Below are 25,335 nucleotides of genomic sequence, written 5' to 3' on the forward strand. Positions count from 1 at the left end.
GGACCAGCTCTATGTCCTCTACTGGGGCCGTGGAGAAGACCTGATCCAGAGTGTGACCACATGCCCTAAAACGTCTCTGCGCACCACTACTTCACGAAGAAGAACGCAGTGATCCAAGCGAATAGTAGGGGTGTAACAAAGCAGAAGAACAGGTATAATATAGAATCCACTCTAGAGGTGGTAGTGATCCCTACAGTGGTGGGGAGCACACAGTGTTGTTTTGAATACCCCTCACACACCAACAGGCCCCTGGATGTCATGCTTCATCATCGGGGCCTTCGCACCCCTCTACGGGATGCGGCGTGCTGCGACTCACGAATACGTAGGAGCACTGAAGGTGGACTATGTGTTTGTGTCTGTGAGAGGGAGAGTGAGTGGTGAGGTGAAAAAGTGAAGGTTAAAAAATACCTGGCTAGTAGGAAAAAAATAAAAAAAAAGTTTTTATTACGTCCTCGGCTGGTATTATTAAAAGGGGTGCAAGATGAGGTTGTCAGTTATACGTTTAGGGTATATCAACCTCGGAAGTGCGTCGACATGTTTCGGAGTATCGGAACTCCTTCTTCAGGACGAGGATATGCACAACTATCTTCACCTTACTCACATGGGGTGTAAATGTAAAAGTGTATTCTACAAAAAACAAAAGGTGAAATGTACCTATGGGTGTTTATATTCGAATAAGCTCTGTTGCGCCCAATTGGCGTTAATGATACAGAACCTGTGGGATAAACAAAAGCATAATAAACATCACAGTCGGACGTCCAGGATCAGGAAAAAATAATTCCATACATGAGAGGGTAATGGTGAACCAAAAAATAAGGTTCAAGAACCCTGTGAACAAAAGAAGAAAAGAAGGACACACCATAGACAAAGACACACACTAATGGAAAAAACGCCATCATTGTTCCCAGAAATGGGCTATGGAGGAAGAAAAGGGGTATTCATAAATATGGCTTACTTATGGACAAAGGTTAGCTGACCTCATGAGCCTTAGCATAGTATTGGGGGTTCCTTCCTCACTGCTCAATTTAGCAACCTGTAAGATGTTAAAGGCTGGTTGTAGGGTCATGGATATACAGTATCCCTGGATATGCTAATGGCTACACCTCGTTTGACCAATAAACTCACGGTTACTGCAAGACCTGGTAGGCTGCCTTCCCCTCAACGCGGCTCCGACTATGAGTCGAGTCGTGCTGACCTACCTCCTTATATACCGCCAAAAGCGCTTCAATTAGTTAGTAATTGGAAGCGGAATGATGCCCAAAGAAGGACAGAGTCCCTCCAAGAGGTCCGGTATTGCGGGCTGGACAGGGGTGTGTTGACGATTCCAAGGCGCATGCTCTTAAAGTAAGTGTTCCGATCTGCGCAAATGACCTGAAACAATAGTCATCCGCACGTATGCGGTGAGGCTCATGGAGCCTCCCTAGCTGCCCAGACAGCTTGCGCACACGTTTCTCAGGCGCTTGCGTATAAAGCAAGTGTTAAGGTCTGCGCGCCTATATGAAAACGCTAGTCGTTCGCGCATGTGCGGTAAGAATCTAAGAGCTGTTGGGACTTTATTAGCCGCCCAGACAGTATGAACTATACAAAATATGCACATACAGAGCGGCTCGTGTCAGATGCTCAATATTTGGATGATGTAATCAAATAAATATGGAGGTGCTCATGTGGTTGGAGGTTATCTAAGAGCTGTTGGAACCTTATTAGCCGCCCAGACAGTATGAACTTTTCATAATATGCACATACAGAGCGGCTTGTGTCAGATGCTCAATATTTGGCTGCTATAAACAAACAACAAATATGGAGGTGCTCATGTGGTTTGAGGTTATATCACATGGGATGGTGCATAGGTTTTGTCCAGCTTGTACACATAGAGCCAAAAACGGATGGTATGCACTTCTAACAAGCATTTACAATGCAATGGTTTTGCCTTTGTTAAAGTTAGAGCTATTGGCATTGCTCTTGACATTATTTTTATTTATGTTTTTTTTAACATAAATAATGGCATTGTCATTTACAATGCCACTAGCTTTATCTCTCGCAAATGACACACACAAACACACACAGAGCCCTCCCCACACACACACCCACACAGATCCCCCCACACACACAGCCACACAGAGCCCCCCACACACACAGCCACACAAAGTCCCCCACACACACAGCCACACAAAGCTTCCTACACACACAGCCACACAGAGCCCTCCACACACACCCACACAGCACAAGCAGGCAACAGGGGCACATGGAGGCACAAGCAGGCAACAGGGGCACACGGAGGCACAAGCAGGCAACAGGGGCACACGGAGGCACAAGCAGGCAACAGGGGCACACGGAGGCACAAGCAGGCAACAAGGGCACACGGAGGCACAAGCAGGCAACAGGGGCACACGGAGGCACAAGCAGGCAACGGGGGCACACGGAGGCACAAGCAGGCAATAGGGGCACACGGAGGCACAAGCAGGCAACAGGCGCACACGGAGGCACAAGCAGGCAACAGGGGCACACGGAGGCACAAGCAGGCAACAGGGGCACACGGAGGCACAAGCAGGCAACAGGGGCACACGGAGGCACAAGCAGGCAACAGGGGCACACAGAGGCACAAGCAGGCAACAGGGGCACACAGAGGCACAAGCAGGCAACAGGGGCACACGGAGGCACAAGCAGGCAACAGGGGCACACGGAGGCACAAGCATGCAACAGGGGCACACAGAGGCACAAGCAGGCAACAGGGGCACGAAAACTGAGGCACAAGCAGGCGACAGGGGCACACGGAGGCACAAGCAGGCAACAGGGGCACACTGAGGCACAAGCAGGCAACAGGGGCACACGGAGGCACAAGCAGGCAACAGGGGCACACGGAGGCACAAGCAGGCAACAGGGTCATGAAAACAAGCACAAGCAGGCAAAAGGGTCACAAGCATGAATTGTAATTTAGACGGGGCTGAAGTGGAGAACGGTCAGTTCGGGAAGTAGTGCGGCTGGTGCAGTGGTACCAGGCCGAAAGGTGAGAGGGGCTGTCTGCACCCCAGTTTGGACAGTTTCCACTACCTAACAGGGATTGGTGGGAGGGGGGCGTACTTCTTGCTTGCTTTAGGGCTGTTACTTCGGGGACGCAGTGCACGCTGCTGCCTGCTGCCGCCGGGACACGACAACAGGCAGGGAGAGGACAGGCTAGGAGAGAGCAGGGAGGGGACAGGCTGGGAGAGGGCAGGGAGGGGACAGGCTGGGAGAGGGCAGGCTGGGAGAGGGCAGGGAGGGGACAGTCTGGGAGAGGGCAGGTTGGGAGAGGGCAGGTTGGGAGAGGGCAGGCTGGAAGTGGACAGGCTGGAAGTTTAAAGGCTGGGAAAGGACAGGCTGGGAAAGGACAGGCTGGAAGTGGACAGGCTGGGAGAGGACAGGCTGGGAGAGGACAGGCTGGGAGAGGACAGGCTGGGAGAGGACAGGCTGGGAAAGGGCAGGGACCATAAAATACATAGATATAAAATCATTTAAGATCCCCCGTCTTGTAACCATGTAACAGACAGACATAGAGAGTAAAAAAATATAAAACATTTATTAATCTTCGTAGTCCCGCTCCTCTCAGAATTCATTATCTACAATAGAATAAAATACACTCCTGCGAGTAATACAGTAATTCATACGAAAATGAGCACACCACTAGGGTCCAGAACAAGGAAAATAACAACAAAAATGAGAATACAGCCTGCATGCCTCATCTTCCAACACACTGCTAGGCGCTGCATTCCATAACACGTTTTTTGAGGGGGCCGTTTTATATAGCACGAACTCCACAGGAGGGTATTCGAGGCTTTACACGAGCACCAGTTATGTTACACAAGGATACATTCATTTTTGTTAGGCACGGGGAGAATAAGTGATTTGCCCCGAATCACAGGATGTTGAGCCAGCGCTGAGACTCGAACCTGGTTCCCTGGCTCCAAAGTCAGCAGCTCTGGCAGTTATGCCACATCCTCTCCCACATTAACTGCAGCTCGGTGGTCTCCATACACAACATGGACATTGGAAACACTAACCACAGCGGATCACAACTGTTGTAAAGCAGCCTCTGAAATTTTAAATAAAGTAAATCAATCTTCATTATTTCAAGTCGATGCACCTCAGGAACGCATTGGGCCGAACCATGGGACGGACAAAAAGGGGAGGGGGGGGGGGGGGGTCAATGAAGGAAGGAAGGAAAAGAGAAAATAAACAGGGTTAAAGGGGGCAAAGTTATGAGTTGGACAAAATCCTCCCAACCACACAACCTGCACCGTGTAGCATGCGACCCATGAGGGAAGCGTTTCAGCGCCCCATATAAGCGCTATATAAATGCTGCAATACAATATGAGTCAACCGCCTGACCTGAGTGTGAAACACAGCAGCCACTGCCCACGTGTGAACGGACACTAGTGACAATGCCGAGATAAGGAAAGCAGAGTCAACCACACGAACAAGACCGGCAAAACCCCGCAGTGAGCAGAGTGCAGTGACTGAACTTAACAGTGAGTGTCAGTGGAAAACACACGCAGCTTTGGGTGTGAACGAACAGCAGTGACAACCCTGAGTGTGAGGGGACCGTAGAGGCAGCCGGTGACAGCCCTGGGGTGGAAAGAAAGTAAAAAGATGTCATGGGTGTAAGTAGAAAGAAGGCAATTTCCATTGTGTGGGCAGAACAGTGACTGTGGTGAGAGCCGAGTCAGAGTAGACACCCTTGAAAGAACTGAGACGGCACCAAGCAGTGATGGCACCTGTGGGCAGACAAACAGCAGTGACGGCCCATGGGTGAGCACGTCAAGTACCAAGATTCAGCATAGAGAAAACACACAAGCTCTAGTGACAGCAGAGACTGGTGCCAGCTCAAGCAGTGACATCCCTGATTGACAGAGTTGTGACGACCCCTGTGATATGACCGTCAGGGAGACCACCTCACTCTACGTCATCACGGACACGGTTTCCAGTCATGAACTTTTCACCCTCAAATACCAGGCATCAGTTCTGAACAACTCATTTCTTCAATTGAAGCAAATCTGGACTGTAACTCCCAGAATACATTACGATGTCATGACAGCAGATGAATGTAAACAGTGACTGCCATGACATGGAATGAGGTGGACACCCTATGACAGTAGCGCCTACAGTGACTGAGCAGAGGAGCGACAGCCCCGGGGCTGGATAGACAGAGGCGTAGATATTGATGGTGCAGCAGGTGCAGTGACACCAGGGCCAGAGTCGCGAGGGGCCACTGAACCCTGATTATTTATATTTTACTACCCAAACAGCAGGGTCTCCTGTTCCTTCCGGTGGGCATCCGGGCAGCAGAGACGATATTAAGTGAGCAGGGGGTCGCCAAACTGGCGTTGCTATCACTGAGAGCAGCAGGTGCAGTGACACCGAGGCCCATGGGCGTGACTGCCCCACTTAATCCCAATTAAAGTGTTTTTTATAACTACCAAACCAGAGGACGGGACCCCATCCCCCCTTACTTGCTTTAGGGTCCCTGGCACCCTAGGTGCGCCCCTGAATGAGTCCCCCCCCCCCTGGAGTGAGAGCACACAGTAGACAAACTCACGCTGTTGTTGGGCCAGGCACACGCAGAGGGCCAGCTGGAAGGCCAGGGCGCGCCCCAGGATGCACTTCATGGTGAGAGGTGCAAGTGCCAACACTTCTCTCTTTTCTTCCCTCTTCTCGCAGCTGTGTTACGGCCACTTCTCTTCCTCTGACGTCCCTGCTGTCAGGGATAGAAGAGGGAAAGGTTTGCATTTTATAACCCCATTACCCAGACCAATCCACGGCGGGTCGAAGCAGGGGACAATCCGTCACTGGTCCATCGGGCTGCAGGCTGTGGGTCTCCGGGGTCCGAATATCCGAGTGTCTGGGGTGGACCGTGGAAGAGGCGGCGTGTGCTAGTCTGTCTGTCACCACACAGCTGCCCCCAGTTCCATGCAAGGGGTTATCCCGGCTCCCAGAGCCATGTCCTGGGCGCCCTGGCTGCTCCTGGGAGTCGGCATTGGCGCAGCAGAGTCCGGCGCCCCGGAGCTGGGTGGGTGTGCGCCACGAACGGGAGCTGAGCAGACCCCTAGCTCTCCGGTGGCAGACAGGAGGAAGCCGATGTGTGCCGCGGGGAGGCTGATGGAGAAGGGTGAGCAGTGGGGGCGCAGTCCTCGGCGAGTGCAGGGTGTGCAGCAGCGCCGCCCATCCCAGGCGCTGCAAATATTATTAACCAGATGAAACTGGTGCTTGTGTTATCGACCTCGGAGGGATGAGAGGCCCAATATAAGTGCAATCCTTCCCTGCCGGTCTTGGATCAAGATGGCCTTCCGAGCGTTTTCAAATCGTCGACTTTCACGCTATGTGTACCAGAGGCGCCTTCATTCCAAAGTTCACACTTTGTAACCCTGTCTCGCTTTCACCTGCGCTCATAAACGCCTAGTCACGCCGACCGACGGTATTGTACGAGTTTGCAATCTTTTTATGAAACTTTTTATGAAACGGTGTCCTCCGCCCTTTCACAAGTGTAGTTAGTATTTTTGCCCCATAGACATCAACGGTGTAGCGACGAGTGAAGGTAGGAGACAGGGGGAGAGAGGTTGGGGCAGGAAGGCAGGGGAAGAGAGGAGGGAAAAAAAAAAAAAACTCGACTCAACTGCACCATGCGACGGCGGCACTTCTCCGGTCTCCCTCTTCGGCATGGGAGACCGGCAACGTCGACAATCTCTCTGGCACTTCTCCGGTCTCCCTCTTCGGCATGGGAGACCGGCAACGTCCTCCGCATCTCCCGGGGTTCCCTCCAGGCCACGGGAGCCCCGCGGGCGCCGCCATACTGCTTGCCGTCTTCCTCTCCTTCTTCCCCCGGGCTGCGGGGGGCGGGCACTTCCGGCCGGCCGCGCTAGGATTGGCCGGCCGGCCAGTCACGGGGCAGGAGAGACGCAGAAGTGCCGGCAATGCCGGACCAGACACGGAGGCGTTCCCGGCGTCCCGTGACGTCGGCAAAAGCCAAAGAATCTCGGGAACGCCCCCGTGTCTGGTCCGGCATTGACGGACAGGCCCCTCGTCCAATGGCAAGGCTCCGTTTACGGAGCCAGCCAATCAATGACGAGGGCCGAACCAAAGCCACACTACTGTTCTCATCAGGTTTTCGCCTGCGCCGAAAAAGATGCGCAGAGCGCATCTTTTTGGCGAGGCAAAACCTAAAAAGAGCCCAATAGGTTAAAGTGTATCAGCGTAATTGGCTCCAAGGAATAGAGTCATTGAGTCCAGCGGTGTCCGTTCCCAGACGGAACACCCATCTCTGCTCTTTCTCGAAAAGACCAACATCCGTTGGTAATTGTTCAATCACTGTCCAGTGTAATTCGTTCACACAGTGTTGATACTTCAGAAAATGAGCTGCCATTTTTGTCGTTGATTTCTTACATCTTATGTTGCTCTTATGTTCATTTATCCTGATTTTAACAGCCCTTGTGGTCATGCCCACGTACTCCTTGTTACAAGGGCATGTGATTAGATAAACAACGTTCTTACTGTTACAGTTGGTGAATGCTCGTTGTTCCCATCTGGTGCCATTCATGAAAGTAAGGGTCTGACTTTTTTTAGTTAGATGGCAGCTGTTGCAGTTCCCACCGGGATGGTGTCTGTGTAGCCACTGCAACCTTGTTTGTTAGATCACTGTGGTTGGTGGTCTTGTGTGTACAAGAATGTCTTTTAAATTCTTGCCCCGCCTGTGGGCAAACAAAGGTTTCTCCAAATCGAGCGTACCGCTCGTCAGAATGCGCCAGTGTTTATTTACCAGTTTTGAGACTTGGTTCGAGACTGAACTGTACGTTGTGACACAGACCGTTTTACTGGGTGTGTTTTCTCTGGCAGGTTTGTTCTCAAGGAGAGCATATCAGTTGTTATTTCTTGCCCTTTTCATTGCTTTTTGAATGACCTTGTCTGGGTACCGTCTCTGTTTCAGTTTTTCACTCAGATCTGGGGCTTGGGTCTTGTATTTGGCTATGTCGCTGCAATTGCGGCGTAGGCGTAGGAACTGTCCGTATGGTAAATTCTCCCTCAGGTGACGAGGATGGAAACTGTCAAACCTGAGGAGACAGTTCCTCGCCGTTGGTTTGAAATGAGTCTCCGTTTTCAACAGGCCTGCCTCATGGTAGATATTAAATCTAGGAAAACCATCGAACCACTGGACATTTTGTGGGTGAATTTGAGAAAAAGATTTTGTGTATTCAGCCAATTCATTAACTCAGTGATTGATTGGCCATCCCCCTCCCAAATCACCAGAATGTCATCTATATAGCGTCGCCAAGTGCGGATTCTCCCCCTGAAGGGGTTGCTAGGGTGGAGGATCTTGGTGGATTCCAGATGGTAAACGTACAATCCCGCCAGACTCGGCGCAAATGTACTCCCCATACTAGTTCCATGACTTTGCCAATATAGAGTGCCCTCATATTCAAAAAAGTGCCAGAGAAAACACACCCAGTAGAACGGTCTGTGTCACAACGTACAGTTCAGTCTCGAACCAAGTCTCAAAACTGGTAAAAAAACACTGGCGCATTCTGACGAGCGGTACGCTCGATTTGGAGAAACCTTTGTTTGCCCACAGGCGGGTCAAGAATTTAAAAGACATTCTTGTACACACAAGACCCCCAACCACAGTGATCCAACAAACAAGGTTGCAGGGGCTACACAGACACCATCCCTGTGGGAACTGCAACAGCTGCCATCTAACTAAAAGAAGTCAGACCCTTACTTTCATGAATGGCACCAGCTGTTAAAATCAAGATAAATGAGCATAAGAGCAACATAAGATGTAAGAAATCAACGACAAAAATGGCAGCTCATTTTCTGGAGTATCAACGCTGTGTGAACGAATTACACTGGACAGTGATTGAACAATTACCAACGGATGTTGGTCTTTTCGAGAAAGAGCAGAGATGGGTTTTCCGTCTGGGAACGGACACCGCTGGACTCAATGACTCTATTCCTTGGAGCCAATTGCGCTGATACACTTTAACCTATTGGGCTCTTTTTAGAAGTTCATACCATCCGTTTTTGGCTCTATGTGTACAAGCTGGACAAAACCTATGCACCATCCCATGTGATATAACCTCAAACCACATGAGCACATCCATATTTGTTGTTTGTTTATAGCAGCCAAATATTGAGCATCTGACACCAGCCGCTCTGTATGTGCATATTATGGAAAGTTCATACTGTCTGGGCGGCTAATAAGGTTCCAACAGCTCTTAGATAACCTCCAACCACATGAGCACCTCCATATTTATTTGATTACATCATCCAAATATTGAGCATCTGACACGAGCCGCTCTGTATGTGCATATTTTGTATAGTTCATACTGTCTGGGCGGCTAATAAAGTCCCAACAGCTCTTAGATTCTTACCGCACATGCGCGAACGACTAGCGTTTTCACATAGGCGCGCAGACCTTAACACTTGCTTTATACGCAAGCGCCTGAGAAACGTGTGCGCAAGCTGTCTGGGCAGCTAGGGAGGCTCCATCGGCTCCATGAGCCTCACCGCATAAGTGCGGATGACTATTGTTTCAGGGCATTTGCGCAGATCGGAACACTTACTTTAAGCGCATGCGCCTTGGAATCGTCAACACGCCCCCGTCCAGCGCGCAATACCGGACCTCTTGGAGGGACTCTGTCTTTCTTTGGCCATCATTCCGCTTCCAATTACTAACTAATTGAAGCGCTTTTGGAGGTATATAAGGAGGTAGGTTAGCACGACTCGACACATCGTCGGAGCCGCGTTGAGGGGAAGGAAGCCTACCAGGTCTTGCAGTAACCGTGAGTTTATTGGTCAAACGAGGTGTAGCCATTAGCATATCCAGGGATACTGTATATCCATGACCCTAAAACCAGCCTTTAACATCTTACAGGTTGCTAAATTGAGCAGTGAGGAAGGAACCCCCAATACTACGCTAAGGCTCATGAGGTCAGCTAACCTTTGTCCATAAGTAAGCCATATTTATGAATACCCCTTTTCTTCCTCCATAGTCCATTTCTGGGAACAATAATGGCGTTTTTTCCATTAGTGTGTGTCTTTGTCTATTGTGTGTCCTTCTTTTCTTCTTTTGTTCACAGGGTTCTTGAACCTTATTTTTTGGTTCACCATTACCCTCTCATGTATAGAATTATTTTTTCCTGATCCTGGACGTCCAACTGTGATGTTTATTATGCTTTTGTTTATCCCACAGGTTCTGTATCATTAACGCCAATTGGGCGCAACAGAGCTTATTCGAATATAAACACCCATAGGTACATTTCACCTTTTGTTTTTTGTAGAATACACTTTTACATTTACACCCCATGTGAGTAAGGTGAGGATAGTTGTGCATATCCTCGTCCTGAAGAAGGAGTTCCGATACTCCGAAACATGTCGACGCACTTCCGAGGTTGATATACCCTAAACGTATAACTGACAACCTCATCTTGCACCCCTTTTAATAATACCAGCCGAGGACGTAATAAAAACTTTTTATTATTTTTTTCCTACGAGCCAGGTATTTTTTAACCTTCACTTTTTCACCTCACAACTCACTCTCCCTCTCACACACACAAACACATAGTTCACCTTCAGTGCTCCTACGTATTCGTGAGTCGCAGCACGCCGCATCCCGTTGAGGGGTGCGAAGGCCCCGATGATGAAGCATGACACCAAGGGGCCTGTTGGTGTGTGAGGGGTATTCAAACAACACTGTGTGCTCCTCACCACTGTAGGGAACACTACCACCTCTAGAGTGGATTCAATTTTGTTTAGTTGAATTGTTAGGGGAGATCGAATCCACTTCCTCCTCTCCCTCCCTCCTCCTGTGAATTCCCAGGTATAATATAGGCCATCCCACTCCCTGTACCCAATAAATATGATCCCTTGTGCTGATCACTACGAATGAGTTTTAACACTTCATGGATATAGAGAAACATTCCTCTGTGTTGCAGGGCAGCAGCCTACCTCATTTACAAAACTTCATGCCAAGGTAATAACACCACATATTTAAAAAAAAATCAGCCTATCTCATCAAGAGAGCTGTTTTGCTCTAAAAAACATGACTGTGCTCTCCCCGCCACAAAAAAAGGTGGAGAGAACCTCTAAGTGGGCAAGTTACAGGAGAATTTCAATATAATCTTTAAGGAAAAATATGAAAAGTATTAAAACCACTGATCCCAAGGAGACTAGGAGGCCAGAGTTCTATTGCTTCTCAGTAAAGTTTCAGACCAGCAGAGAGTCCTCATCGTCCTGCGTGCGAGGTAACTATTGAACCAGTGCGGTTCCATGACTGGCCCGCTCCTCAGCATGGAACAGTATGAATCATGCTATACTTATAGAAATTCATGCAATATGGACAGGTTCCAACAACTTGTCTTTGGTCTAGTTCAACTCCTTAGATGACAACTATCAAGATACCAAAGAAGGAATCTTCGCCTTGGACAAGACTTCTCTTACATGTGGAGTCCCTTGAGCTTTGGGCCCTGCTTATTTACTTTTTAGGTCTCACTTCTAGGCATCTTTTACCTGGCTGTTCCTGAAGACCTATTGTTTACAATAGCAATATTTAGAATGGGCTTTGGGTCAGCCCATTGCTTATTTTGTCAATCTCATTCGCTTGTTTCTAATTCAGTGGATTTCCTTCCCACATCTTGTGCTTATTTTTCCCTTAGAGCATATCGTCTTTACCTTCCTTTTGCTTTCTCTTTTTTTGCTTTTTTAAACTTTTTTCTTTCTCTTTTAGCACTCCATGAGAATGCATGTTTTCTTTCTCTCTCTCCTTTGTGCTGCTTCTTACCCCATATCTGTGCCCATTTCTCTTAGTGTTGTTACCCTCCCCGCACGTCTGTTGCTTCCCCAACCACCCCATCTCCGTTCACTTTTCTTCGTGGCTTTTTTACTACCCCATATCCTCCAGCTTTTCCACTGCTCTGCCAACCCGCTCTGTCTCTTTCTATTTTAATTGTATTTTATTTTATTTTTTGAATGTCCTGGTGTTGGAAATTACCAATTTTTGTGTGGTGTAATGCCAGATTTTAGCCAAAAAGAGGCAGAGGGGTATCTCTTCCTGGATCTGAGCTTAACTGATGCGGAAAATAAAGGAACTGACGTCCGCGCACCTGGGAGGCACCTATACGGGCAGCGCAGCGTCATAACCGATGATACTGATGCCGTCGACGACACGCGCAGCCCGAACGGACTGCGCTCAAGGGGTATTGCTCAGCAAAATTTTCTGTATTCAGCCTGATGCCTGGGAAATTTAAAGGTAAGGAATCTGCAGCTAGAAGTCTCTATCAGATTGTTTTTCCTGGCTGTAGATCTCTGTGCACTTTACCCCTGCTAACCAGTGGTAGAGTGCCTGTGCTCTGCCTTTTAACATGATGAAATTGGCATACGACTAATTGGAATATTTAATGTACCTAAAATACCTTAGTATATGGTACAAAAGTGTACCCAAGGCCTGTAAGTTAAATGTCACAAGTGGGCTGCAACATCCCATTGTTTCAACCACTACAGTGACAGTGTAAACGTAAATGTTGGTCTACTTTTTGAAGCCTTGCTGTGCAGTTCTTGAAACTGGAAACCAACCTTTGAAAATAACCCATTTTGAGACCGTAAACCTTCCTTTTAAATATTAATAGGTCACCTCCAAGTAGAACTATTGTCTATAAGGCAGGGTGTATGGTATCTAAAGTAGGCAATGTAAAAAATCAATGTTAAACGTCTTTACAGTGAAAAGGACCCAAAAGCTATTTTCACTGGAGCAGGGTTGCCTGTTACATATGAAATAACTGGAATATACTATTACATTTAATAATGTTATCTCCAGCTAGGAACTTAAATAGCTTCAAAGAGGCCTACCCTGTCACCGGCAAATATTAGCAGACAATTGGACAGGGCCCTGCTTTGTTTCCCCAGTTAGGCAGGCACCAATCCATAATGGATGAGGAGTTGCCCCCAGAACTAGCTTTGTGTCACTACAGAGGAGGTGAGGCACATTTCGATGGCCACAACTCTGGGGTGGGCACACAGGCTCTGTATAAGAAGAGAAGGGATTCATCATCTTAGATTTCGGCAGAGAGGGGCACTCTGTGGTTGTTTGCAGTAGGGCACACAGGAAGTGCTGCAAGAGTGAGTATGGTTCCCCCGGGAACGTTTGCCATATTAGTTAGGGAGGGGCCAGGAGTCACCTACACCCACAGGCTGGTGCCAGGCATTAATATGGCACAGTACCCTCACCAGAACACTTTCTGGACCTGTGGAAGAACAGACGTGGACTGGACTTGCTGTCTGTGACCTGAGAAGAGCCTAGAAGAGATGACCTACTCTCCCTCTTGTACCTAGGACAAAGAAGTGGACTCCAAGGGCCATACAGCTAACCCCCTCACTGTACAAGTTACAGGGGCAGGAAAATCTACAAGATGCATTTTCTGCAACTGCCAAGCTGACCATTTCTAAATGGACCTACTCTAGACCCTGCTGCTGGCTACTGCTAGTGTGAGGTTTGACCCCCTGGGATGACCCCAAGGTCCTGGACACTTGGATGGTGTCAAAGTTTACTCCTCCAATCATCTCCTGAAACCTTGAATGTAGAAACTTTTTGGCTTCAAAACCCTCTGGAGGACTGGGACAAACCTTCCATTTTAATCCCCAAAGGTACAGGTTGCTCTCACGCTGAACTTTTCCTCAGCAGCAAATTTGATTCAGCGAGACCTCGTGTAGAAATATCCGGTCTCGTGGAGCTCTCTTCGGCTAAAGCCTGCAGCATTACCCAGCTGGAAGAATCCAAGCTCCAAAAAACTGACTAAGTCTGAAGGCAGAAAACTTCACCAGGTAAAAGTGCCTAAAGAACACGGTTGGTGAGTGACCTTCCTTGGGTGCGAAATTCAAATTTTTCCCGGTCGGTGCTTTCCTGTCAAAAGTCATCGGCTTCACTGAGACCTCGTCCAGCGGCTATCTGACGACACTGAACCCTTTTCTTCCACAACCTGCTGCCTTATCTCACCGAGGATTTTGACTTCCATTTCAGAGACTATGTCCGAAGCTGAAAATTCCAACTGTTATGAATCTGGTTTTGTATCCGTTCTGACTCTATCACATTGCGCCTTTACTTGTGGCTAAATACCGGCCAAGCACAACCAGATGATAGCAGTTGGAGCTTAACTCTTTTTGGTGCTGTTTTCACATATTTACTTGAAAATTAATAAATCTGGTTATGGATGTTTGTCATTTTGGTGCCATTTTATTTACTAAAATATACTTGGTTTTTTAAAATTGGGTTGGAATATATTACCTATGTTACGTTTTGACTGTATTACAGTTTTGGTACTGCATAAATACTTTACACCTAAGTTAAGCTCTCTTGCTCTGTGCTATAGCTTACAGGGGATGTGTTCAGGTTAATTTAATGATTTTACTGTTTAACCCTAACAAGCGTTGTGGGTATTACTTGAGGTGGGTGCTCGCACACTCAGTTCTCCAATTTCTTACAACTAGCAGCTGAAGTTTGCTACTGGGCTATTTCTTTCTCAATAATGCTTGTACCTTTTGTTTTTTAATTGCCACTGCAAGGTGGCATCCCAAACTAGTAATGGTATATTGTTTTCTAGGTCTCGGCTATTATATCCGGCAGGGGTTATTAGCCGAGTGTATAGTAGGCGAAACAAACTCTTTAACAAGCGCAGATTACGTGCAGTTCATGTGATGCACTTGTGTGAGACACGCGTCCACGTCAAACCCATCAGCCTCGCAGCACCAGAATGCAATGCCTCCCAAGCTTCTCCCCCGCACCCCGCCATGAGACTTCAAAGCAATGCGCTGAGAGGTCACCATTTGCCAGCATGCGGCCGCTAGCGCGTTCATCCCTATCACTCCCCCCTCTCCTACTTCCCCTCCCACCTCCCAAACAGCTTCGAGCCGTGAAGACTTGTTCTTTTTGTTGGCCTGCCTCTGCTCGTGTGTGCTTGTTATCTTTTCTTGCATAGGCTGAAAGGTTCCCGGCCGAATCATTAACTAGCGCTTCTGCTTCACCAATGACGCACGTTCTACACTTTGCGGGTGGTTATTTTTATTTAAACTTTTAAGGACTTCGCAAAATGTTATATTTTGTTTTTCGTGCTTCCCCTGTCGTCACTCCTCGCCATTCCCCCTTGTGTTCAGGGTTCCTCCTGGTCGTCCCGACGGCGCAGCTCCCAGCTGCTCTTGGCTGATATATATATATTTTTTAGTTTATCGGCATTCCTGCCATTGTTTTAGTGACGACAACAAGCATCATGTATTTACATTCTATTTTTTATTGGCACAGTTTTACCAACGCAGAGACTCGCACCTGGTTCCCCAGGTCTGAAGTTGCAGCTGTGGAGGTTACCCCACAATCTCTCTCCTGATGGTTTATTTTTTCTTTTGCTTGTTTTATATTATTATTTACAACATGCACTTTGTGCGTTGCGTTTCCCTTGCTCCCCGCCCCAACCCACTTTGCTCCTTCATGTCGATCTGCCAATGTTGTCGGCTAGCTCGTTAGCAGCATTCCTCTCACTGCTTTTAAAACACCCCACTTTCTCTCGCTCTCCCACACACCCCATTGCTGCTTCATTTCACTACACCATCCTCATGTCTGTTTCTTCCCCTACTCCTCCCCCTTATCAACCAGTCCGTGGCAGCTGTGGACAGGAGTTGAACAGCAGGCACTGAATATACAGCTGTGTACCAAAGCATTAAGCTAGACACCTGTGAGGAATGAAGGGCGGGCTACAAATGCCATATTGCACAGTATGTACGCGACATGCCGATCTCGCCAAAGATCCTCCTTCATGCGTTACCCAGATAATGCTGTTCCTATACTTAAGAGAACGGGGTTTGTAGGTAATTAAATGTTTATTTAGAGCATCTGCCAAAGTGAAAGAATTTTATAATTCCCTACTAGCATAGTTCATTAAATATGATTAATTGACTTAAATTAAACAAGCATTTACGACGCACTAGGTCTTGCATTACTGAAAGTTTCAGCTATTGGCATTGCAAACAGGCACGGCCCGTGCAGGGCGTTATACCGGGCGGTGACGTCAGGCGGGGGAAGATCACGGTGGGGCGTTGTAAAATGCGGGATATGGACCATTACAGGTAAGTACCGAAAAAAATATATAAAACGAATTTCGTTGCCAGCGCTGCATCGCCAAATGTGATGCAGCGTGGGCAACGAAATTCGTTTTATATATTTTTTTCGGTACTTACCTGTAATGATCCTCATTCCGCATTTTACAACCCCCCACCCTGACCCTCCCCCGCCTGACGTCACCGCCCCGGTATAACGCCCTGCACGGGCCGTGCCTGGTTGCAAATAATAATGCAACGCCACTAGCCAACGCCAACATCCCTCAACGCCACAGCATCACTCAACGCCACAGCATTACTCAACGTCACAGCATCACTCAATGCCACAGCATCACTCAATGCCACAGCATCACTCAGCACCACTCAACACCACAGCACCACTCAACGCCACAGCACCACTCAACACCACAGCACCACTCAACACCACAGTACCACTCAACGCAACAGCATCACTCAATGCCACAGCATCACCCAACACCACAGCACCACTCAATGCCACAGCATCACTCAACGCAACAGCATCACTCAGTACCACTGAATGCAACAGCACCACTCAACGCAACAGCACCACTCAACGCCACAGAACCACTCAACTCCACAGAATCACTCAGCACCACTGAATGCCACAGCACCCCTCAATACCACAGCACCACTGAATGCCACAGCACCCCTCAACGCCACAGCACCACTCAATGTTACAGCACCACTCAACGCACAGCATCCCTCAACGCCACAGCATCACTCAACGCCACAGCATTACTCAACGCCACAGCATCAATCAATGCCACAGCATCACTCAATGCCACAGCATCACTCAATGCCACAGCATCATTCAGCACCACTCAACGCAATAGCACCACTCAACGCCACAGAACCACTCAACACCACAGCACCACTCAACACCACAGCACCACTCAACGCCACAGCATCACTCAACGCCACAGCATCACTCAACTCCACAGCATCACTCAATGCCACAGCACCACTCAACGGCACAGAACCACTCAGCGCCACAGCATCACTCAGCGCCACAGAATCACTCAGCACCACTGAATGCCACAGCATCCCTCAACGCCACAGCAACACTCAATGCCACAGCACCACTCAAAGCCACAGCACGACTCAGCGCACAGCATCCCTCAATGCCACAGCATCCCTCAACGTCACAGCATCACTCAACGTCACAGCACCACTCAACACCACAGCACCACTCAGCGCACAGCATCCCTTAATGCCACAGCATCACTCAACACCACAGCATCACTCAACACCACAGCATCACTCAATGCCACAGCATCACTCAACAACACAGCATCACTCAACACCACAGCATCACTCAGTACCACTGAATGCCACAGCACCACTCAACGTCATAGAATCACTCAACGCCACAGCATCACTCAACGCAACAGCATCACTCAGCACCACTGAATGCCACTGCACCCCTCAACGCCACAGCACCACTCAATGCCACAGCACCACTCAATGCAACAGCACCACTCAGTGCACAACATCCCTCAACGCCACAGCATCACTCAACGCCACATCATTACTCAACGCCACAGAAACACTCAGCACCACTCAACGCCACAGCATCACTCAGCACCACTGAATGCCACAGCATCACTCAGCACCACTGAACGCAACAGCATCACTCAGCACCACTGAAGGCCACAGCATCTCTCAGCACCACTGAAGGCCACAGCATTACTCAGCATCACTGAACGCCACAGCATCACTCTGTGCAACCATTCAACAACAACTGGTTCTAATATGTTCTCTCAATGTTTCAAGCTTTATTACAAATGTCACAAAAAGATGTTAATATTTCACTTTTGTTCTTGTTTTAATGGCTGCTGCAACATCTTGATGCTTGGTGATGCATGTGCGTGCATATGTCATTACACTGGGGCTGCCTTTTTGCTTTATTAATGCTATTCATCTACAGCAAACAAGCATTTTATTTCATTTTACCAATGTAGTTCAGCATTGACAATTCAGTATTGTCAACAAGCATTGGCAAAGCCAAAAGTTCAGCTAACAGTCATCAAAGGCGAGACCTATCAGCTTTGATAACACTTGTTAATATCCATACCTGTGTTTGCTTGCGCCCCTGAACAAGAAATTCTATCTTCAGTTTCAGATATACTATGATGATGAGAAAAATTCAGATGATTTACAATCTCCTAATAAAAAGTTTGATTACATTCAAATGACATTTGTTCATTGGCTACCAATCAAAGAACGATCTGTGAATAAATGTGTTGGGTTTGTAGTCAAGTAAATGCAATTCTAAGCACTACGAGCAGCAACTAAAATCCTCAAACCCACGATCACTGACTATAAACAAATAGTGCGCCACTAGATTTGTTGGGCAACCGATACAATATGGGTCCAACTGAGGACATTCCCTTCCTCATCAGTAACCAGTGCTCGAGGAAGATGTCAACACAAAGCTGCACAAGAAAATAGTAATATGTTATAGCAAGGTACTGTCTTTCTTCATTGTTAGTGGTTCAATAGCTGCTGCTTTAGGTACATATTGTTCTAGCCCAAGTGTCAATTCTTTGCATTCTAGTGCTACATATGCAATGGAAATACCCATACTACAAATATTTTATGTGAGTGTGTGCGCACGCCTAGATTAGTTGTCTGTAAATAAATATATATTTTTATTTTGTGCTGCTCTTTGATTCCATCTCGCTTCTTGAACCCTTCTTGCACTTCCATCCCAGGAAACAAACTCGGGGGCATATTTACAAGCAAGTGGGGGAGCGCGGGTTAGCTCCAAAATTGCTAACGCCACGCTCTGTCACTTTAGAAACGCAGGGATGCACCATATTTACAATAATACAGCTCACCCTTGCATTTCTCCCTGCGCTGGTGCTAAAATCAGCGCCTAGCACCAACGCGGGCACCCTTGCACCATAGTGCAAGGATGCCTTTGTGGAAGGAATGATTGTTAATGTGCAGGAAGGTGTCCCTTCCTGCACATAAACAGTCCAGAATGGTGATTTGCAACTCCTATATGTGCTGCATCGTGCAGCACACATAAAAGTTGCAAATCGTACTTTTTTAGATGATTGTTTATGTGCAGGAAAAGACACCTTCCTATACATAAGCAATCATTCATGGCATTTTGCTCCTTCTATGTGTGCTGCACAATGCAGCACACATAGAAACAGAAAAAACAAGGAGATATAAAGCATTTCTCCTCATTGTGCCATGTTAAGAACAGGTTTTCCTGGTCTTAATTTTGGCACTGCCTCATATTTAAGCCACCCTTGGAAATAGGGGTCAGCGTCAAAATAATGGGTGTTGTAGCAAAATGCCCACCACAACACCCATTGCCCACCCCTTTCACACTAAGTGTAGTGTGAAAGGAGTCCCTATTTACATGGCGGCGTTAAGCCACATTAAGTGACTTAGAGCTGCCTTTTAAATAAGGCAAAGCCCCTATCGCCACAGGAACGTCGTTAATAGTGACATTCCTGTGGCGATAGGGGCTTGTAAATATGCCCCTCAGCATGTGTGCAATGTGAGATCCATCTTCAAAAGTCAGCTGCTACCCAGATAGCTCCCCAGACAGGTATTTTCAGGCCGGTCTTCCAGGGCGTGAATCTTGCAATGGAGTTGAGAAGCTTTGTGTGATGGTATGTACACAAGGGTCTTCTACTAGAAAGGTGCTTGCAATTTGCCAACTACTCCTTACCTCGCACAGACAGGGTCCCAGTGCTGTTGGCCTTGCCCATGAAGTTCTCTGCAAAGCAGGTGTATCTGCCCTCATCTGAGCGGCTGATGTTTCGGATGGTGAGCGTGCCGTCCAACAAGATGGACACCCTTTGGAGACAAATTAACATATTGTGTAAAACACCCTGCTCGAATTGGCCAATAAGGATCTTGCCTATATCAATACAGGTATGCAAGCTCTGCAGGGAGAAGGACTCACAGGAGAGGCACTTACATATGTATTTATTCATTTTGAAAAGCACAGCTGCATTTCAAACAGAAACTCCTCTGTGCCATACAAGAGGTTGGTAGCAGTCTGGGCGTCTACAATGTTTCAAACAGGGGGGTAATTATAGGAGAACAAACACTACAATTACATATATGGCCTATATTTGTATATGTGGTTGATTTCAAGAATGGATCAAGGTCAGGGTGGGCCACCCATGTGGACTCTTGAGGCGGAGCAGGTATACTAGGTGGGCAATCTTGAATGAGAGAAGTCTGAGGGTTGGCCACAATTTGGTTTATATTGCGGTCCTGTGCGAGGAACCTCGCAATATGCTGGATCTGAACTGGGAAGGAGCACAGAGTGGACTGTGCATCGCTGGGGGGTTACGGTTAGGAGAGGATTCAATGGATAGGTGTGTAGAATGGTGTGGAAGGGAAGTGCTAATACTTGGTGTTAAAGACTAGGATGAGGAGTTTGGATGGGACATAGATTTTGACAGTATCTTGAGATGGGCGTATTTTTTGGTATATTGATGAGAATTCATTAGTCAAGTCAAGTGTATTTGTTGATAGTGCATGTCACCCGGAGGTCTCATGGCACTTGCGTACGACTCCACTTAGGCAGAAGAACAAAGAAAAGAGAAAAAGGAAGCTTATAGATGTTCAAAAAACAGGTTTTTAGTTCCTTACGGAATCAATTGTGATCTGTAACAGAGAGTAAGTGAGAGGGAAGTTCATTCCAGAGAGTGGGTGCAAGGAAAGAAAAGGATTTACCGCCATTCCTGGCGGTACAAACTCTACATGGGGTAAGAAGAGATTTAGTGCTTGACCTGAGCGTCCTAGTTGGCTGGTACCAGCTACGTTTTTTTGCAAAAAAGCAAGGCCCATTTCCGTACATGTTCTTATGCACTAAACAGAGGATCTTGAAAAGGGTTCTCTTCCTAATACGAAGGCAGTGAAGGTGCTTCAGGCTGGGCGCTGATGGCGACCTAGAAGGAAGGTTCAGTACCAGTCTGGCAGCTGTATTCTGCAGGACCTGAAGCCTTGAATAGAGATCTTCATTGATTGAGGCCAATAGGGCATTTCCATAATCAATACGGCTTATGATTAGTCCCTGGACAAGTAGCTTCCTTCATTCAATTGGGATCCATTGAAAGATTTTTCATAAACTGCGCATATTACCATAGCAGATGCTAATTATATGATTTACATAATTTTCACTGATAGCTGGTTGTCAATCATTACTCCAAGGTTCCGCACCACTGGTTTTGGAGATGGACAGGGACCAAGATTATGGGGCTACCAGTCACTCGACCAAAAATTGTGTGCCCTTCCGAAGAGAATAACCTCATTCTTGCTACCATTTACCTGAAGATGTTTAGCGCTCATCCAGCTATTAATGTGGATCATACAGTTTTTGAAGGGGATCTTTGTGTTGATGGGATCAGAGCCTATGGGGATCAATAGCTGTGTGTCATCAGCGTATAACACAACATCAAAACCATAGGACCTGATCACCTTAGCCAGTGGTGTCACAAAAAGATTAAAGAGAATAGGGCTCAAAATAGGGCCCTGAGGGACTCCCATCTTTACTGGCCGACTGTGAGAGACCATGTTGCCAATCTGTACTGTGGTGGTTCGGTCAGTTAGATAACTTCTGAGTCAATCTAGGGCCATACCTCTGACACCCATCCCCCAGAGCCATTGTTCTAAAATGCTGTGGGAGATGGTGTCGAAGACGGCTGACAGATCCAACGGGACAAGCATGGGTGACTGCCCGTTGCCCTGGGCTAGTCTGATGTTATCAATGACTTCCACCAGCACTGTTTCGGTGCTGTGAGTGACGCTGAAACCTGACTGTGCTTGGTACAACAATTTGTGGCTCTCCAGGTGTGCGGTGAGTTGCTTATTGATCAGGGACTTGAGCACCTTTCCAAAATATGGAAGCAGAGAGATTGGACGATAATTACTTGGTATCTTGGGATCAGCTATGTTTTTTTTATAATAGGCCTGACCCTAGCAGCTTTCCATATAGCTGGAACTACTGATTGTGAGAGTGACATGTTGAATAAATCAGTAAGATTCTAAGGAGCAGAGGGGTGATGGTTGAGAAAAAGCACGGTGAAACCGGGTCTACTGGAGAGCCCGATTTGATCTTGGCCAGGGCAGTTGACGCTTCATCTAAATTAAGCGGAGTGAACTCCTTTAGAAAGGGAAGGGTGCTATCAGGGTCAATTAAAGTTGATTACTTTGGCATGAGGGGAATGCAAGAGCTGTGGAAAATTAGCTAGTAGGCTTTTAAGGTATCCTCAATTGCTGATTAAGAGTGTGTTGGTAATGGAAGAGAAAACAGGTGTCTTGTAGGGCAGACAAGGGTGAATCTTTCTGATATTTAGGACACGGAACCGAGTTGTGGTTGCCATGGTGGAGATGAAGGACTTCAATCGCATACTATGATTAAAAATAAACTGAGATTCCCAGCAAGGTGAAGGAGTCACTGTATCAGGAGGGAACATAATAATAAATTGTAATGCAGATGGAGAAGAAGAAGAAAGAAACTGTATGATTTGGTTTTGGTGAGCAGAATGCCATCTGGTATTTGGTAGTCAAAGATTTGAGCTTGGATAGACACGTTTGAAGAAGAAAAAGATCTGTGCTTCATTGGGATAGAAGTGATTGAAGGAGCCGAAGACAAGGTGAATGTTACTGAGGAAAGTGATTTATGGGATTAGAATGGAGCTTTGGTAGACGCCTACAAGCAAGGTGTGAACCAGAGCTTGAGAGGATCACCAGAAAACAGAAAAAAACTGATTATATGAGAAATAGCCAGTGCTGTGCTCTTGATGTCTTGGGATGCAAGAGTTGGAGGCATTTCAAAGTTGGCAGTGCTTAATTTGTAAAAAGAATAAGTGCCAGGGCTCTTGTCAGAGGCCACTGCGGCTTGCGCCACACATTGCCCCTGCTGTGCTGCCAATGATAGTAACAAAACAACTGTTAACCATCACACTCCTACAAGTGTGACAATTCAGACTATTTCAGGCCCCCAAAGCTATAAGAATGGCTTGGGCAGCAGCTAATAGTTATTTTTATTGTATATTGAATTAATAACTATGGTTGTGGTCATCTCTAAATTAGCCTGACAGCGCCACCTTGTGGCGGACTGTCACCAGCGCCAATGCCAAGCGCTGGAACCCACCGGCTCAAATTAAGCACAGGGTGGCCTCTGTCAAATGAGAGGTAAAGGGGGAAGAACAGCATTATATAGTATGGAGATCACAACAAGCACGTTTTCAGTGATTTGCTAAATTTAGGATGATTCACTGTCTCCTTTATCTGAAGTGGCAGTTCATTCCAAAGTTTGACTAGGTGACCAAGCCGGACCTCTGAATTTGAACATTTTCAGAAAGAGTGCTGTTTTAGATCATGATTGGCCAGCAGGGAGACATTTTTAAAAATTATCACAGAGAAAAATAGGATCAGAGTTGTAGGCGCTATGGTATACTAAGCAGAGGCTTTTAAATATCATCCCTTTTGAAGCTGAAACGTGCAAATTAACTGCATGAGGGGCAATTGGTTCTTTCCTATTGAGTCCCGCAATTAGTCTAGTCATCATCTTCTGAATCATTTGGAGTCTGGATTGTAAATATGTAGGCAGCCCCACATAGACTGAGTTACTGTAATCTAGGTGGGATGTAATGGCTGTCAGTAATTTGATGTCAGGAGAGGAAGACTTTTTGGTACCGCAAGTGAATTTGGTAACGGTGATGGCAAAGACATTTTAGAATCATAAATGACTTTCAGGTTTCTAATTGTCTCAGATGGAATAGGAGTTTGTCCCATATTATCTGGCCGCCAAGTGTTGGACCTGTTCTGACAGTCCTGTGGCACGCTTAGGGTGCACCTCGCCTGGTAGTCGTGTGCCCACTCTGAAGATGCTCAGCCTTTTCTTGGGTGTTTCTCAGTGCATGCTACACCGTCATGTCTGTTCAGGGAATTCTCTCTGCCAGTACTGGAGAGTGCCCACCTGGCACTTGCTCTGCCAGTCCTATTGCACCAGTGAATATTACACCTTCTCTCTCATAGCCATGCCTTCCGTGCACACTGCCCCTCTCCTACCAGACCAGTTGCCGACATTGTGTCCACCATGCCATTTCTATCTCCCGCACTGCATTTGCTCTCCAGTCCCTATTACTCAAACTGCAAATGCTCTGCCATTTCTTTATCTGCACTGTCTGCTGAACTGGTCCTGCCCCTCCAGTGCCCGCATCATCCACTGCTGCCATCCTTCTAGTCTTACAACCCCAGGGCACATTGCTTCTGCCTTGCCTATCCTCTGCTTGCACTGCACACTGCGTCCCATATGTTAGTCCGGTCTCCCGCACTACAAAGTCATCAGTCTTGACAGTTTTGTGCTAGCACTGCAGAATGCACCTGCCTTGCTGCCTCGGTCACCCCGGAGGACTTATACCTGGAGCTGTTGATCAGCAGTTCCGTCCCCTTACTCCAGAAGACGGTGGGTGTGGGCGCCGCTCTTGGCTGACACTGAATCATAACCTCACCACCGCGTGCCGCCGGAATCAGCCGTTTCACCGGATTGAGCCTGAAATCTGGGGCAAGAGCTGGGGAGAAAAGGATATGCATTATGAGGATCAATGAAGACTTTCAAGAGCCGACATGCATCATCAAGAAGGAAGTCCAATGAGCCCAGGTGTTCTCAAAGTGCATTACCATAGTTTACAGAAGGTCCGAAGAGGCATATTTACAAGAAAGTGGCAAAGCGTGTCGTTAAGCCAAGACAGCTAACAACACGCTTAGTCACTTTAGAAACGCAGGGCTGCACCATATTTACTAGAATAAGGTGCAGCCCCGCGTTTCCCCTAGCGCTGGCGCTGAGTTCAGCTGCCTAGCGCCAACGCAGGCACCCTTGCACTAAAGTGCAAGAGTGCCTGTGTTCAGGGGAAGATTGTTTATGTACAGGAAGCTCCCCAATCCTGCACATAAACAATCTTGAAATGCCGTTTTGTAACTTCTATGTGTGCTGCTTAATGAGCCTTTCAGTTCACCAACAGAAGCATCAGTCAATAGGGTCTGAAACATAACTTGTCAACAATACACATTAATGGGCTCAACCAACAAGGCATTGATGCTTTCAGTTCACCAACAGAGGCATCATTCATAGGATCAGAACAAGTAGGAAGCCAGAAAAGAAGAAAAAAACATGTTGTACCAAGAGTCTGGTGGCACCAAGCAAATGAGCCCAAA

General features: G+C 47.4%; 1 protein-coding gene across 1 annotated transcript in view; it reads right to left on the reverse strand.

Moving 5' to 3' along the window:
• The window catches only part of CNTN2 (contactin 2), a 209,161-nt gene that overhangs the window by 98,316 nt on the left and 85,510 nt on the right, over nucleotides 1-25,335 (reverse strand). Inside the window, exons 10-11 of the mRNA XM_086919714.1 lie at nucleotides 24,542-24,692; nucleotides 19,829-19,956 (exon numbers count right to left, since the gene is read on the reverse strand). Coding sequence (XP_086775840.1) covers nucleotides 19,829-19,956; nucleotides 24,542-24,692 — 279 coding nt within the window. The remainder of the gene's footprint in view (nucleotides 1-19,828; nucleotides 19,957-24,541; nucleotides 24,693-25,335) is intronic.

This window comes from Lissotriton vulgaris, chromosome 5 (genome assembly GCF_964263255.1).
Source record: "Lissotriton vulgaris chromosome 5, aLisVul1.2, whole genome shotgun sequence".
NCBI classification, from domain to species: Eukaryota; Metazoa; Chordata; class Amphibia; order Caudata; family Salamandridae; genus Lissotriton; species Lissotriton vulgaris.